The following is a 17,372-nucleotide window of genomic DNA, read 5'->3' as shown; positions in this document are numbered from 1 at the left end:
TCAGAGGGGCCGGTGAGATGGCTCAGCACTTGTTGCCAAAACTGATGGCCTGAATTTGATCCTCAGAACCCACGTGGTCGTAGAATACTGACTTGAGCAAGTTGTCCTCTGGCTTACACACACACACACACACACACACACACCCCACACACACCTATACACACACACACACACAGGTATGGGGTGGATAGGCTGGTTGCCCAAGGACATGGAACACTCTCCCAGGTCACCTGGGTCCCTCCACCTGTGCTCAATACAAAGCAATCCACCCAGAAAGGCAGCGGCCTGGACTACAGAGACGGCTGTCAGTAGTCTAAGCAGCATGAGGAACTGAGTCTGTTCCCCTGCACCCACGGAAAAAGCCGAATGTGGCAGTGTGCATGTATATATACAGTGTTGGTGAGGAGAGAGTAGCGAGGCCTGAGGCTCTCTAGCCAGACAGCCTAGCCTAACCAGTTAGCTCCAGGTCCCAGTGAGAGTCACTTTCTCAAAAAACAAGGGACAGGCTTGAGAGACGGCTCAGTGGGTAAAGCAACTGCCGAGCAACCGTGAGGACCTGAGCTTGTAACCTCAGAACCTACATAAAAGCTTCTCAGGGGAAATGGAGAGATGGCTCAGTGGTTAAGAGCTCTCGCTCTTTCAGAGGACTAGTGTTCAGTTCCCAGCACCCACAAGGTGGCTCACAACCACCTTGACTCCAGTTCTAGGAGATGTAAAGCCTCTGGTTTCTATGGGCCCCAGGCATGCAAGTGGCGTGCAGACATACATGCAAAACACTCATAAAACATAAAATAAAAATAAATCTTTTTTTGAGAAAATTGAACATGGCAACACAAGCCTGAAACCCCTTGGGGGTAGAGGCAGGAGGATTCTAGGAGCTCCAGGTAAATCAAGAGACCTTGTCTGAAGAAGTGAGGTGGAGGGGGCTAGAGAGAAGGCTCCGCAGTGAAGAGCCATGCATGGCTTTTGCAGAGAAACTGAGTTTGGTTCCCAGCATCCACACTGGAAGGCTACCAATAGCCTGTAACTCCAGCTCCATGGGGATCCCATGCCTCTGGCCTCAGCAAGCACCTGAGTTCACACACACACACACACACACACACACACACACACACACACACACACCTAAAAATAAATCTCTTTAAAGAAAAAAGTGGCGTGATAGAGGCAGACACTGAACATGGTCCTCTGGCCTCTGCACATACACACATGGGCTAGCATGCATACACACATGCATGCAGGTAATCATACACACACGCACACACATGTGCATGTGCACACAATGCTGGCTTCTGGAGGAAGGAGGAACAGACGGACAGTATAGTGAGGACAGTCTTAATTTTGCAAGGAGATCTGAAGTCATCAGACTGTACCCTGTAAAGTGGTTAAGACAACACATTTTATGTGATGTGCATTTTACAATAATTAAAACAGCCACCTCCTCCATATGCTCGGTTCCCAGCAGTCTGCCTCCCAGAGGCACTGGGGTCTCATCCTGCCTGGGAGTCCCGCTGGTTGCAGATAGCACAGGGTAAAACCCTAACCCTAACCCTCCCTCACTTTCTGCCAAAAGATGAGAGCAGGATAGGGCAGAGTAGGAAGCAATATGCTGGACTCCGGTCCAGTGAAAAACTTCTGTGGACATGAGCTCCCCACACAAGACTGCTGGGTGACCTTGCACAGGACCCTGCACCCCCTTGCTGCCGGCCTCTGCTCCTATACTGTGTTGCTCAGACGAATCTCCACTGTCTCTCCTAAGCTAAAAACCCTCCACTTTATTTCTCTCTGTGCCTTTGGTCCCTGGCTAGAAATAATCTCTGGAGGCACTGCTCAGATTTGGGGATAAACTATTCTCTCTGTCTCTCTGTCTCTCTGTCTCTCTCTCTCTCTCTGTGTGTATGTGTGTGTGTGTGTGTGTGTGTGTGTGACCTAATTAAAACAACTTCCTACAAAGTGCTCAAATACCTTTGGCTCCAGCGCCGAAGGGCACCCAGGGTCCCTCAGCTTCCCAGATGTGCTGCTGCTGGGAACATGTGACCAGGCAGCCTTGAATACCCAGATGTGCTGCTGCACTGCTGGGAACATGTGACCAGGCAGCCTTGAACGTTCTGTCTCTCCTGGGGGGCAGCTCATTTTAGCGTCATTGGCTTTGCCCTTCTCCATCCCAGGGCATCAGGAGACACAGAGAGGCAACCCAGAGACCCAACGGGACTCTGTCTGGCTTCTAGGAAGCGGGGGGATTGCCAATGGAGAATTATAATTTCCTGCCAGCAGGGCTGACCACCCTTTGTCTAATATAGGACTTCTGATGCCACCCCAATGCACGCACCCCTAGTTCCCACCTCCTGGAAAGGCGGGGGTCCCCGGATACCGCCCCCAGCACACACAAGTGTTCTCAGAGTCCTGGACCACAGCCAAGGAGAATGACCAGGTTCCCACAGAAAGAGTGGCTCAGAGGAGACCGAGCACAGAGACAGGTTCAGAGCGACCCAGCTGCCCCTTCACCCTGTGGCCATGGCCAAGGGATGCAAATGGGGAACCGAGGAAGCAAGGTCTCTCAGGGCTGGGCAGACTCGGCGAGCGGGTTGTCTGAGGCTAACACCTCCTTCCCCGTGTTCCTTGCTGGTAAGCAAGCTCAAGGCTAATAATAGGACCGTGGCTCTCCCAGGAGAGTTCAGGAAACCAGACGCTCACCCCTCCAGCTAGGGAGCTGCTGCTCTGGGAAGAAGTGAGGAGTGGCAGGTTTATATAATCCAGCTGTGCTAATGTCGAGCACGCTCACACTCTCACCCACACCACGTTGCCAAGAACCAGAACAGACTGTCTCAGCAGCCCTCAGTGGTCATTATCCCCAGGGGTGAGCCCCCAGGGGTGACCCATTTCAGCTCTTGATGCCCAGGCTGGCCCCTAGGGGCCCTTTCTCAGGTGGGCTCGAGCATTGGGATGTTTTCTCTTTGCTCTCTCAGGTAAGCATCACGTCCCACGGGCTCTCATGAGCCCGTGATGTTCCACAAAGCCTTCCTGAGGACCAGTCTGTTTGGAGGTCTTGGGAAACACAAAGATGCCAGGGCTCTGCTTCCAACCCCAGAACGAGACTTCCTGCAGGGGATTTGGGCAGAAAGCAGCAGTCTGGGAGTAGTCCCGTGAGACCAGCAAAGAGGCTCGGAATCTCCCCCTGAAATGTGGGGGAAAGCACAGCCTGGCTCCCGGGAAACCATGTTCCTGCTGCCTTATAGGCTGAGAAGTTGGGGAGGTGTGCTAGGGGTTACCCCTGCATCTAGAAAGCACTTCCACCAGCCCCACCAGGCTGGCCCTGGCCCTCCTGAGAGGCCAAGGAAGCAGACCTGGGCCTTTTCAGTGGGTGGCACTTTCCTAAGGGTTCTTGGTCCATCCCCTCCCTCCTCCTTCCCAGCCACCACATGACAGAACTTCCCCTGCCCCGCATGTGGTGGGCCCACAAAGCATGGGACTCTATCTGAGAGCCTCAAGGCTCTGAACACCAAGGAAGGGAAGGGAGAAGGCTTCACAAGGAAGATTCTGTCCTAGGTGGGAAAGAAGATGAAGAGCTGTGACCAGGACCAACTCCTGAAGAAAGGCTGAGTGGGTCTGGCCGGTGGGATCCAGTGTCCAATTGTTGGTGCCAAAGCTTGTACAGGTGGCACAGGGGAATGTCCCACCGTGGTCCCCAGGCAGGGAGAGTGGGCAGTGCCAGCCAGGGACCTCACTAGAGGCTCAGGATGGAGGACAGAGCCTAAGCAATGAGGGAGAGCTGGAGAGTGACAAACTCAATTGGCTCAATCAGAGATAGCCACGCCTTCTCTTGGGGGAGGGGCACTGTGTAGACAGGAATTGTGAAGTCCGAGCAGGCTTATCCCACCTTTCCTGCTCCATGTACTTATGGATTAGAAAATACCCAAAGCACCCAGAAAATTATAGACAATAATACAAGTTCACGAATACTGCACCTCCTCTACCCAGCCTGGCTCCGACCTCATCTTGACCATATTTGGCTTAATTTTGTTTTACAGAAGAACATACTAAGAGTGTAGTGACAGGCTGCCAGGATAGTCTTCTCTGTCCTCCCTGCATCTCCCAAGCCTCCACCTACTGCCACAAAACCTCTCCCATCTTGTCTCAAAATAAAGCAGAAGTCATCACAGGTGATGCTCAGGTCCCTGGTCCCCATCCCTGGACCTGTCTGCACACACCACCCCCAATACTAGGTTCCCTCTCTTTTCTCTCCTGTTAGCACAGAGGGCTGAGCCTGTCTTGGGCTGTCCCCTAGGGTTACCCTCAGCCCTAGGTCTTCAACACCCCACCCCACCCCATGGGCTCTCACAACAGCATTAAGACATAATGAAACTTCTCCCACCTTGCATAATGAGCCAGCACACCGTCGGACGGAGCCTGTCTCAGTTCCCATGGTGATGATGGTACTGGAAAAGGGGTCTTAGCAGGTGGGATCAATGCTAAGATGGGGTCGCTGAGTGGAACCCTAATCTAGCATGACCAGTGTTCCCAGTAAAGGAGGGAAGAAGATGAGCCCAAGGAACGGCTCACCTGTAAGCCAAGAACACCGAAGTCCCCACAGCAGGCCTGAGGCTGAGCCAGCTCAAAGGACCTAAGCCTCACCAAGCTCTAAACTCAGATTCCAGCCTTCAGAACCAGAGGCAATATTTTCCTACTGTCTGAAGACCCAGTCTGTGGCATTTTGATTAATCACTCCCTCCTTCATTCAGTTCTCATCCTGGCACTGCCCACTTCTCTTTAATTCCTGTTAGAGCCGAGATCCAGGAAGAGACCACCCAGTCACTATTACCCAACTGTCTTCTCACAACTATACTCTGTGCTAACAACTCAACCAAAATACCTCACTCTACATGGCAATGGCACCCACGTTGCCAAATTCCTTGTACACCTTCCTGTCTCCTTCTTACATGACTTTTATTTGGTGTATGTGTTGAACAGTTTTATGTCAATTTGACATAAGATCAAATCACCTGAGAGGAGGGAACCTCAATTAAGAAAATGCCTCCATATGTAAGATCAGGCTGTGGGCAGGCCTGTAGGGCATTTTGTAATTAGTGATTGATGGGGGAGGGCCCAGCCCACTGTGGGTGATGCCATCCCTGGGCTGGTGGTCCTGGGTTCTATAAGAAAGCAGGCTGAGCAAGCCATGGAGAGCAAGCCAGTGAGCAGCACCCTCCATGGCCTCTGCATCAGCCCTGCCTCCAGGTTCCTGCCCTGTTTGAGTTCCTGTCCTGACTTCCCTCAGTGATGGACTGGGATATGGAAGAGTAAGCCAAGTAAACTCCTTCCTCCACAGATTGCTTTGGGTCCTGGTGTTTCATCACAGCAATAGTAACCCCAACTAAGACAGTGTGTTTTCTTTTCCTTGATTATCTTCTGACAAGGTGTCGGCATGCAGTCCAGGCTGGCCCTGAATTAGCTATCCTTCTACCTCCTCTCCAAGTAGCATGTTTGGAGGTGTACATCCCACCTCTGGTTTCTTACTGGCTGTGTGTGCATGTGTATGTACCGTACACACACACACACACACACACACACACACACACACACACACACACGTGTAGGTACATGTACCTGTGTGCATGGGGAGGCCAGAGGAGGAGGCCAGGTGTTACGCTGTATCACTCCGCCTTATCCCCTTGAGACAGTCTTTCACTAGACCTGGCACGAGGCTGGGCTAACAGGCCCCAGTGGTCCTTCGGCCTCTATCCCCACAGCACTGGGGTTAAAGGACATGGCCAGGTCTGGCTTTTTTACATGGGTGCCACCTTAGTGAGACAGCAAGTCTGCTAACTCTGGTCTCTCTTCCTTTTCTTACAAAGCCATTGATGCCATCCTGGGGACCCACCTAACCTGAAACGCCATTCACATGACTGTGATGAGCAAGTCTCCTACTCATGAAGGTAGACTCTGAGGACACCCTCCATTTTAGTCTCATTTCTGTTTCTGAAATAAAATACCCTGACAAAGGTAGCTTAAGGGAGTGAGCGTTTATTAGGCTTGCAGTCCCAGGTTACAGTCCATCGCCGTGGGAAGTCAAGGCAGGAACTTAAAGCAGCTAGTCATCACATCTATAGTCCAGAGCAGAGGGCAGGGAATCCATGAGTGTGTGCTGGTGCTCAGCTTGCTTTCTGCACTCTCATACAGCGCAGGATGCCTTGCCTAGGGAATGATGCCACCCACAGTGGGCGGGTCTTCCCACCTCAGCTAACATAACCAAAATAATCTCCCACAGGCACATCCACAGACTAATCTAGATGATCCCTCGTTGAGACTCCCCTCACAGGCAATTCCAGATGGTGTCAAGTTGACACACCACACCTCCCCTCAGAGAACAGCACCCCCACCAGGCTCCGGCCGGTTCTATCTGCTGATAAACAGCTGGGCCACATTCCATTGGCTCAGAACAGTCAATAGATCTGTGCAGGTTCAAACCCCAGAACCTGCCACCGTCAATGCTGTGGCTTAGTAGGAAGTGTCCCCCGCAGGCTCTGGTCTGAAGGATTGGTCCCCCACTGGTGGTGCTATTTTGGAAGGTGGTAGAATGTTTAGGAGAAAGAGCCTGGTTGAAAGTAGATAATTGGCAGCATGCCTTAAAGGGTATCTTGTGCATATTCAAGCAGGGATGCATGCACACATGTGTACACACATGCATGTATGTATGTGTGGAAGCCAGACATTGATATTTGGTGTCTTCCTTCATTACCTTCAATTTTATTTTTTTATTTTATATTTTTGTTTTTCATACAGGGTTTCTCTGTGTAGCCCTGGCTGTCCTGGAACTCACTCTGTAGACCAGGCTGGCCTCGAACTCAGAGATCCACTTGCCTCTGCCTCCTGAGCGCTGGGACTAAAGGCATGTGTCACAATGCCTGGCATCCTCTCCACTTTATATACTGAGGTAGAGCCTCTCCTTGAAGCTGGAGCTCATGGACACAGCCAGCCAGCTTGCCCCAGGGGCTGTCGTCACCTCCTGAGCACTGGGATCACAGGCAGGCTCCCCGGCTCTGGGCTCCAGGGATCCAACTCTGGTCCTCACACTTACCCTGCAAGCACCTCGCCCCCTGAGCCGGCTCCCCAACCCCTTCCTGTCTTGCTCTCTGCTCCCTAGACCGCTACAACATTCTCCCTGCCTCACCTCACGGTCCAGCCTTGGCTGTGCACTGCTACCACGCCAGTCTCTCTGCCTCGCCTCATGCCCAAAGCAATGGATCCAGTGGACCCTGGACTGAATCCTCATACATCATAAGCTAAAAATAAATCACCCCTCCTTTTAAAGTGCTACTCTCAAGTGTCTGTCATGGTAAAGAGAAGTCTGACAGGCACAGCTGGCCAAGCCAGGCTGCACAAGACAAACAAGATGTGGTCCCTGCTTCTGACATTCCCAGGGACCTGTGAGCAAATGTCCTGGGTTGGAGTCCGATTCTCTGCCTGGCTGCACACTGACAGCCTTGAGTTCTCCCTGCTCGGCTTCCTTGTTTAAATGCCCCCTTTCAGGCTTCCATCCTTTGCCAGTTAAGTCAACTAATTTTCTCCTAAACCCAATTTCACTCATGGATGGAGGAAGAACCCCACCGTTTTTCCTCGTGCCATGTTCTATTAATGCTTGGAATTATGCAAAGAAAATTGATGAGCACTGCCAATTCTCCGCAGGGAGGAAGGGTAAGGCTTCCCTTTCAAACATCCACCGTGGAGACAGGCCTTCAAGATGAGGGCTCAGGATGCATCAGGGGACAGAGTCCCTGGCTTCACATCTCCTTCCCTGTGCACGCTCCACAGGAGCAAGGGGTGGGGGTCTGACGCCACCTCACTGCGTACTTATCACAGGGCATTGTTCTTGCACACCACCTCCCTCATCTAGAAATATCTTGAGGCACCAGAGCCAAATGTGGATTCTGCACACTGCCCTAGACATGCCTCCAGTGAGCCAGTTAATTAAAACACCAAAACATGAGGAACAGAGAAAAGCTGGCTCATCCACCCAGACTTCTTGATAGTCAGTGGACGAGACACCTGGCAGGAACATCTGTGAATGAGCTACAACAGCGTACAAGCCGTGCCTTGTCCCGATGCCTGCCCCACACAGGGCCTGGCTGCAGACAAGGGAGCTTTCAGAATGCAATGGCCATCACCTCCCCATCCCCTGCTGCTGCTGCTGCTGCTGCAGGGCTAACAGGGGTGACCACACCTCCTACCCCATCCTCCAGTGTTTTCTGCCCTGGCCAGCTGTACTGTCACAGGCTGCTGTGTTCTCCCCGACGAAGTTGACCCCACCCTAACCCCATTTTCTCAGCATGTAGCCTTATCCGGAGAGATGGCCCTGTGGTAAAGAGCACTGGTTGTTCTCGAAGAGAAGCCACGTCCAATTCCTAGCACCCACATGGCAGCTCACAGCCATCTGTAACCCCAGTTCCAGAGGATCCAGTGCTCTTTTCTGGTGTCTATGGACACCAGGACACATGTGGTGCACAGACATACACTCAGGCAAAACACCCACGCACGTCTCTATGTTATTTTGGTCAGTATCTGTCCTAGCCTCACATCTGTTGCTATGATAAACACACCCTGGCAAAAGCAGCCCAGGGGAGGAAGGGTTCATTTGCCTGCAATTCCAGTTATCGCCCACCATTGTGGGGAAGTCAAGGCAGGACCCTGAAGTGGCTGTCCACATACAGTCAAGAGCAGAGAGAACGGATGCACAAACGCTTCGTTCTTAGCAAGCTCTCTCTATCCTTACCCAGTCTCTCTTATTCTTCCAGGACTCCTTGCCTAGGGAATGGTGCCACCTGCAATGGGCTGGGTCTTCTCACATCAGCTAAGGTAATCAAGACAGCCTCCCACAGACATACCTACAGGCCACGCTTATCTAGACAACCCCTCATTGAGATTCTAGGCTGTATCAAGCTGACAATTAAAAGTAACTATCACAGGGTCATATTCCGTGGCCTAGGCTGGCCTCAAACTCATGGTAATTCCCCTCTCCTGAGTGCTGGGGTCGTAGATGTGAATCCCCACATCCAGCTAGGACTGAGTCCTTGTGATAGGGGAAGTTTGGATAGTGGCACATACACACGGAAGAGGCCAAGCAGAGGGAAGCAGGAGTAAGGCTGGTATATACCACGCCAACGCTGAGCCAAGCAACCTAGGCTCCAGACGCAGCCCATAATGGACCCTTCCTTGAGGGCTCAGGGGGACTCAGCCTGCAACAGCAGATCTCAGACTTCCGGCCCCAAGAGCCGTGAGGAAGACCCTCTTGTTTAGGACCTAGCCATCATACCTTTGCTACCACACGCTACAGAAACCCAGCACATCCACACTGTACTCAACTGTCCTTTGCCATGAAAGGCCCTACAGTGACAGAGGGACAGAGTATGTACTGAGGACCACAACTCAGCCTCCATCTGTTTTTACGCTGTCAATCATCCCTCCAATTACAGTGGAAAAGAAGAAGGCCTCTATATCTACCAAAGTGCGGGGCCACAAGTTTTGAGCCAGCGGGTCCCTTCCTGGTATTCTGAAAAGGACACCAGAGGCCTCCTTTCCTGGGTCACCTCCAGCGTGGTCTAGTTACCTTTTCTGTTGCTGTGATACACAACATGGCCAAAAGCCACTTGGGAGAGGAAAGGGTTTATTTCACTTACACTTTCAGGTCACACTCGGTCACCGAGGGAAGCCCATCTGGGGAACTCCTGGGTTGAGGCTCCTTCTTCTCAGGTAACTCTAGGTTGTATCAAGTTGTTAAAGCTAACAAGCTGGGTTCCTCCTTGTCCTAATCTCCCACACGGGTCTCACCCCACTGTGACAGCCCTTGCAGACAAGGGGATCGAGAGCTTCCAGGCATGAGTGGGCCTCAGAAGGAGCCCTCACACTTCTCCAAATCTGTCAAGGCTCAGCTCCACTCCAGGCTCCGACCCATGCCCTGGCCCTGTCCTGGGTACACCGAGGCCAGCCCTTTGCACAAGCCAGACAAGTCAGCCCCATTCTACGGTTTCCCAGCCTCACAGCACTGAGGGAGGTCACTGAGAAAAGCCACAGCCCTGAGCTTTGCAGCGTCTTGGCTGAGAGCCACGGAACCAGGATACCAAAGCTGGTGTGTGCTCAAAGCAACCAGGGGTCTGCTGCAGCCAGGGCTCGAGCCCCTTCCCTGAGCTCAGGCCCAACGTGGCTGCTGACCTCGTGGTGGAAATCCCCCGGGAAGGCAGTTTTGGTTTTGTTTTGACTCTTAGTTGTTTTTCAATCATATCTGGTAACAGGTTTCGAAAGCATCTTCCTGAGAAGATCCCAGGAGAGGCTGGGCTGTTTACACCCATCTACCCTGTCAGAGCAAGATGCTCATTCACACTTACATCCCTCAGGGGACAAGGCCAGGGCATTCAGGCCCAGCCAGACCCACCAACTCTCTGAGCAGCTGAGGCTCCTGCTGGAACTGAGATCCTCAGACACCTGGCAGAAAGTGAAGCCTGGGGGAAAAGACTGAGCTTCTGGTGAGGTGTTGGAAGGGTGTGTGTGTGTGTGTGTGTGTGTGTGTGTGTGTTGCACATGCATGAGCATACAAGAACACATGTGAGCATGCACGGGTACATATCATACATGTGCATATGAGAGCAGAGGCTATATGGACCTGTGTGCACATGTGTGTGAGTAGGTATGAACATATACATAACCATATAAGGGGTAGACATTGTCTTCATGTCGTGGTACATATGGCATGTATGTGAATAATGTGTACTGTATGTGCAAGAACATTCATGTTTATGCAAGTGGGTGTCCCATAAGTTCATGTGTGTAAATGTGGATGTTACATGCACATGTGATGTGGATGTTACACACACAGATTCATGTGTGCGTGTGTGCTATATGCATAAGTTCATGCATGTATACGCATGTGAGTGTTACATAGTTCATGCATGTGAGTGTGTTACACACATAAATTCATGTGTATGCCTGTGTTACATATATATGTTCATGTGGGGACACTGTGTGTGTATGTGCACAGACGAGTGCATGTGAGTAGCAGAGGAATGGCTACAGGTGAACATTGCTCAACCATGTTACTTTTTATCAGTGCCTCCCAAGTCCAGAAACCCCACAGTCCCACAGTCCATGGATGGGCAATGGACACCGGCCTCAGGCTCAGCACCCGATTCCTGAAGTGGACAGAGGAGCTGGCTCTGGGCAGGGAAGGGCTCAGAGTGGGAGCGGGGAGAGGAGAGCCCCGCGGTGTCTCTGCTCCTCTCCAGCAGGACTGTAGACTGATGGTTCTGTGACCGTGTGCGGAAGACACTCTCCCACCCCTCGGGGAGGAGGGTGAGGAAGGCTGGCCTCTGGCAGATCCTGGAGGGTCAGGAAAGGAGGATCAGGCTGAATGCCCTGTCTGGTAAGTGTGACTCCATCTGAACAGGGTGAGGTGTGGGTAAACCAAATGGGATGTCCCTGCTCCCAAGGGTCTCTGGAGGCCACAGCCTGGGATAAGAGTCCCTGGGCGCCCTCCATATTTGTCCCATTGCAACCCGGGGTGCCTCAATTTCCACCAGCCTGCTGATGTCACGTGGCCTGAGACTCTGGCCCTGGGTCACTGGTCCTCCTCCTGTTTCCATGAACCATGTGGCTTTCCTATAGGAAGCCCCTAGCTGAAGAAAGGTTATTTCATCGAAGCTGATCATCGGCACACCCCTGAGCTCTGCCTGAGTGAGCAGAGCGGGCATGGTGCAGATAGAAGGCGCTGGGGGGTGGTGAGCAGGCATGTCTCAGCACTGAGGTGGCCTACACACCCAACTGCCACAGATGCCCACGGAAGAGACTGCTGTCTGCCTTCCCACATCCGGGAATCAGTCTGTGAGTTCAGCACCAGGGTTCCGGGACAGCTACCCGATGGCCCTTTAGTGCCTGCGGTTCTTTGGCGGAGGGCATATTTCTCAGCGGGCAGCAGCCCCCAATGCAGGGCTTCCCAGCAGCGTCCTATGTACACGGCACCACCCTGGTCCCCGCCACCCTTCTCCCCTCCACAGCTGATCTACCTTTGTCCCTGTCACTCTCTCTGGAGACGCTTTTCCATGCTTCCTGTACCCGCTGGAGATAAGAGCATTACCATAATTGCTTTCAGGCCATGGGGATGAACACCCCAAACCACTGGCTCATTTTAGTGCCTCAACAATACAGCCCAGTGCCCGCCTCCTCATGCCCCTGATTCAGTGAGACTGGCCCATGAGGCAGAATTCGAGTTACAGGCTTCCTGTGGAGTAGGTAGAGGGTGGCCGAGGGAGGTCTAGCTGGACATTATTCTCTGTCTCAGGCGGATGGCCACAGCATTGTGGGTGCATCACAACTTCATCAGTACACGTTTTAGAGGTGCCTTTGTATGTATCCAATGCCATACAGAAATATAAAAAAGCCAGAAAAGGCATCTATTTAGATAGATAGATAGATAGATAGATAGATAGATAGATAGATAGATATAGATAGATAGATAGATAGATAGATAGATAGATAGATAGATAGATAGATAGATAGATAGATAGATATAGATCTGCATCCAACAAATGAGTGGTTAAAAAAAAATATTACCCCAATAGGATATCAGACAAGACACACAACTTTGACACACTCATAGACTCCTACCCTTCAGTATCCCTCTGTCTGTTGACTATCTATCTGACTGACTGACTCTCTCTCTCTCTCTCTCTCTCTCTCTCTCTCTCTCTCTCTCTCTCTCTCTCTCTCTCTCTCTCACACACACACACACACACACACACACACACACACACACACACCACACACTCCAATCCCTTGGTATCCAACATACTCCTGCCCCCCAAATCCCCCACAAATTCTTGCAAACAATCTTTTAGACCCTCCTCCCCAACAAGCACAGGGTGGGGTGTATCTATGTCCCACCATGCCAGAAGGACCCTGACAAGCTCAGCACTGGGAGAGTCAGCACTACCCACCAATCCTAGAGCCCTCATAGGCCCACCAGTGAGCCCAGCTCCAGAAGAGACTCCCTGGAGACTGTGCCCAGCCCACCAGGAAGGCAGGTGGAGGGGATCCCACATGCTTGTGGAGCTCCTCTCTCAAGACAGTATGCATTGGCCTCTGAGCATAAACCCAGACCCTAGGGTCAGTCCTAGCGGAGGTCAGGAGCCTGTGGGCCGGCGCTAAACAAACATACTTCCTCCATGCATTCTAAATACAAACAGGCATCTGCAGGGAAGAGAGGGTGGAAGCAGACAAACGGGGAGGGGACCAGGGACAGTCAACATCTGACAGAAAGCTACAGGTTGGCCAGGCTCCCCTTCATCCCCCACCCGACCAGGATGTGAATGGCTCTCTGGGCACTCACCTCTGCAGCTCCTTCAGGGAGACCGTGATCCGGAGACTGTGGCCCAGCACGTAGAGAGCAGCCAGGATGTCGGCCCACTGCACCATCTCCCCCAGAGGCCCGCCCTTCAGCACCCTTGGGCTGAACACGTCCCCAGACTCCTCTGTCAGGAAGCCGATGTGGACAAGGATCTGAGTGAGCAGGACATAGGAGGTCAGCAGCAGCTGCAGCTCTGGGGTCCATCCACCCCAGCCCCAGGAACACCCAGAAGACCACCCGCAGCACACAGGGTCTCAGGCCAGGCCTGGTTGGCTGCTTTTAGACACAGAACACTGGGGCTGTAGGTCAACAAGGCGCTTACTTTGCAGACAGATAGACAACAGTACACACAGACAAGACAGAGTTTTATAAAATGACAAGGACTCTGAAAGAAACAGAGAGGGAGGTGACAAGCATGCAATTCTCTATTACATGGGTAGATGGAAGGGTGGACAGATGAACAGACGGATGGACAAATGGGACAACAAACCTTCCTCAGTCTGTTATTCCCAGACTCCTATTCTGCCTGACATGATAAAAAATGTCCCAAGGATGGAGGACCTCCAGGGACTGATCAACTGCCCCAGCCTGGGAACGGGCCAGGGACTCCACCAGCTATCCTGGCTCTATCACCCTCAAGTCCTGCATCTGAATCTAATGCCATTGGTCTGAGAATATGGACCACACCCAGTTAGAACCCCCATCGACCTGTGACCTCCTTGAACCCTGTTCCCACTTGGAACCCTACACTTATTCCCATTTGGAATTCTGTATCTACTTGGGACCTCATGCCCATGCCCACCTAGAGCCCCCGCGCTATGAGCATTTTGTCCAAGCATCCCTGGGAGGATGACACACCTGTTTCTGGTCCCTCCGGATGTCTCCCAGCTTCTCTGCCAGGTGCTTGGCAGCCTTGGTCCACTGGGCGGTGAACCGCCTGGTTCGCTTCTTCATGAAGATGAGGGACTCCTTCCCACTACCCATCAGCTCCAGGAGGTGGGACAGGTTGCTCCGGAACACGGCCTGGGTTGGAGCCACATGCCAGCTCTCTCAGTCCCCAACCATATCCTCACCATCCTGTCCCCTGCTCTCCCAAGATGGAGGCTGCTACCTACTGTAACGTGGGTGCCTGCTCCAGCACCAGGGCAGGGGCTCCCCCTCTCTTTCCAGTGCTCACCCCAGCCCAGCACCCATTAACCACCTGCCCCATGTCCTCTTGGGGATCTGGTCAGCTCTGAATCACCAGAGACTGGGCTGCCTTTCAATGGTACCACAGTCAATGATGCCTTGAACCTGTTAACTCTCTAGGCCTGTGAGTCTTCATTAACTATATCTGCAGAAGGACAAATACAGTGCCCTAGAGCAGAAAGCACTCAGTACCTGACAGGTATTATTGCTGTTATTCTAACCCATTAAAGGAGGACTCCAGGACTCCAGCGAGTTCCCCGCCCTACAGGATTCCACAGAAAGTGAGCTGGGGACTCTCAGCTGGGAGCCCCATTCCATGAGGCTGGTGGCAGGGCTGAGGTTCCCTCCCACCGTCCCTGCGGATATCCACTTCCAAGGCCTACCTGGACTTTGGGAAGGGCCTTGGGGGCTGTCCGGGAAGCTGTCTGGTTCCTCCAGGGCAGCGGGGGGCAGAACCATTCGACCTCACTGAGGTAGATGAGGAACGAGCACTCTGTGCCATCCACTCCAAAGAAGGCATAGCACGGGTCAGAGGTCCAGCGGGCACGCATCCACTGTGAAGAAGATCGGGCCTGGGCAGGCAGCCTGCAACCCACCCACAGACCGCCCCATAGGCTCCCCCAGCCCCAGGGACCCCAAGATCTTCCAGGCTGTGCAGGAGCTGTGAGGCACCCCCCACCCTAAAGACGCAGAACAAGAGTATAGACATACAACTGTACCAGGGAGCCCTCCGCACTGAAGACCAGAAAATGAGGTGGGTCACCTTCCCCAAGGCCTCACAGAAGAGGGGCTGAGACCCAAGACACAAAGGGGCCATGCTCCAGTGCAAAGATCCAGGAGCTTCAGCAGCCACAGCCCATGTCCTCCTTGTCTTTGTCACTTTAATTAGAGACCGGGATCATAAAGCATCCCCCATGGGGGCCAGCACCCGGAAAGTTCTTTCCACAGTGGTCCCCACATGTTCCCTAAGGATGGGGTTTGTTGCCCCCCCTTATAGGTTCAGAGGTAGAGGGGAGCTGGCTTTAAGGCTGTGGACTGGCTCTCTGAATACAGGGACGATGTGCACTTAGAAGAGGCCCCTGGAGGTAGGCAGGAGGGGCCCTTGGTCCAACCAGTCGCAAGTTGGACAAAGAGGACCAAGAACAGTAACTGAAGCTCATTCCTGTCAGGGTGTCAGAATGAGGCTCCAGGTGGCAACACACACTTAGCTATAAGAAAGTGCCAAAGCCCCTGAAGATGACTGGCGATCAGGTGATAGGCTCAGTGGAGAAAGCATTTCTCTGAGTTCGGTCACCACCAGCTTGTGCTAGGCTAGGGACCTGGTCAACAAAGAGCCCAGCTGGCACAGAAATCCAGAGCTGAGCTGGACTGGGCAGAGCCCTGAGGAGGAGCCTCCACTTGTCTGCATCCTGCCTCAGGATGCCCTGGGCCTCACCTCCACTTTCCCTGAGCAGTCAGGAAACTTGGGGTCACTGGGTGCTTCACACTGGTCCCTCCGACCTTCAGACACTGTAAAAACAAAACAAAACAAACAAAAAAGAGGATGGCTTCCTGAGGCACTGGGGCCTGGAAGTAGCCACACAGACAGAGCAAGGTGGAGTGGTCTGTGGTAGGACAGAGCGGTGGTTGCCCCTGCCCCCCTCTACCTGAGGTTTCTTCCACCCCACAGTCCTGGAGTCTGAGCTACCCTCCTCCGTATACTCAGCCTCCTCCAGGCTCACAGCAGCAAGCTCTTGCAAGCAGCTACAGAGCAGCTCCCTGGATGGATCCACCCCAGACTCCCCACCAAATATACCCTCGATTTTCCTGAGGACGGCAGCTGTGCCCAAGCCTCCGGCTTTTCCCAAACTGAGAGGAATGGTGGTCTTACTCTTGGAACCGAGGGACCGACTCTGTCCTCCAACCCTCAGGCAGACCAGGGTGGGGTGGACCAGGTCCCCCTGTTGAGAGCCTCAAGTAGGGCCCCCAGGAACCAGGCAAGCATTACCAGAGGAATGGGACCTCCTGGAGGCTCTGTCCTATCCAGCAGGGCATGAGCCTCGGGGACACAGGGCGGTGTCCTGGCCAGACGCACCCTTGCTATGCAGAATCAGGCTGTGGCGCAGGATCTGGTCCACCTTCACAGCGATGTCAGACACATTCTGGGCAATGGCCTGGATCCTCTCAACGAGGCCAGCCCCAGGGGTGATCCTAGAGGGGAGGGAGAGCCAGAGGTGAGCCCATGAACAGCCCTGTGGCCTTCCCATGGCCTAGGACAATCAGCAGAGGCCACAGTGGAAACCAGCTGGGGGAAGCTGAGCGTGTGCACCTCCATCAGCTCACACCGTGCACACAGCAGGAAAGCCCACTTCTGCAGAGGCCAGGTGTGTTTACCGTGTGCTGGGTTATGTAAGACACTGCATCTGGGACTGAAGAAAAGAGACTTCCATTCCAAGATTCCTTCTGCCAAGGCCCTGAATGGATGAGCGCAGGAACCCCTGGATGGCAGAGGCCTTTTCCTGGGCACAGCCAGCTCACCAAAGTCTGTTCGCCCTGCATCCTGCCAAGACACATTCCACTCCCAGCAACCTGGGGACCCTCCAGTGCACTAACACTGGTTTCCTGGGGCCGCAGGGCATAGTTGATTGGTGTCATCCTCTACTGCTCTCCATCTTATAGTTTGAGGAAGTGTTGCTCACTACAGCTTCCTGATTGGCTAGCTGGGCTGGGAAGCAAGGTCTAGGGATCCTCTTGTCTCTGCCTCCCCAGGGCTGGGATGATAGGCAAGTCACAAAGCTTTTGACATAGGAACAAGAAC

The 17,372-nt window shown here is 53.1% G+C and overlaps 1 protein-coding gene across 1 annotated transcript in view; it reads right to left on the bottom strand.

Annotated features, from left to right (window-relative positions):
* Positions 1–17,372, bottom strand: part of Mgat5b (alpha-1,6-mannosylglycoprotein 6-beta-N-acetylglucosaminyltransferase B) — a 66,834-nt gene that overhangs the window by 24,622 nt on the left and 24,840 nt on the right. Inside the window, exons 4-8 of the mRNA XM_042283171.2 lie at positions 16,650–16,765; positions 16,011–16,084; positions 14,959–15,129; positions 14,246–14,410; positions 13,370–13,539 (exon numbers count right to left, since the gene is read on the bottom strand). Of these exons, the coding sequence (XP_042139105.2) occupies positions 13,370–13,539; positions 14,246–14,410; positions 14,959–15,129; positions 16,011–16,084; positions 16,650–16,765 (696 nt within the window). The remainder of the gene's footprint in view (positions 1–13,369; positions 13,540–14,245; positions 14,411–14,958; positions 15,130–16,010; positions 16,085–16,649; positions 16,766–17,372) is intronic.

The sequence above is a fragment of the Peromyscus maniculatus genome, chromosome 8 (genome assembly GCF_049852395.1).
Source record: "Peromyscus maniculatus bairdii isolate BWxNUB_F1_BW_parent chromosome 8, HU_Pman_BW_mat_3.1, whole genome shotgun sequence".
Classification (NCBI taxonomy): Eukaryota; Metazoa; Chordata; class Mammalia; order Rodentia; family Cricetidae; genus Peromyscus; species Peromyscus maniculatus.
The sequence above is the reverse complement of the archived record's forward strand: the minus strand, read 5'-3'. Positions and strand labels throughout refer to the sequence as shown.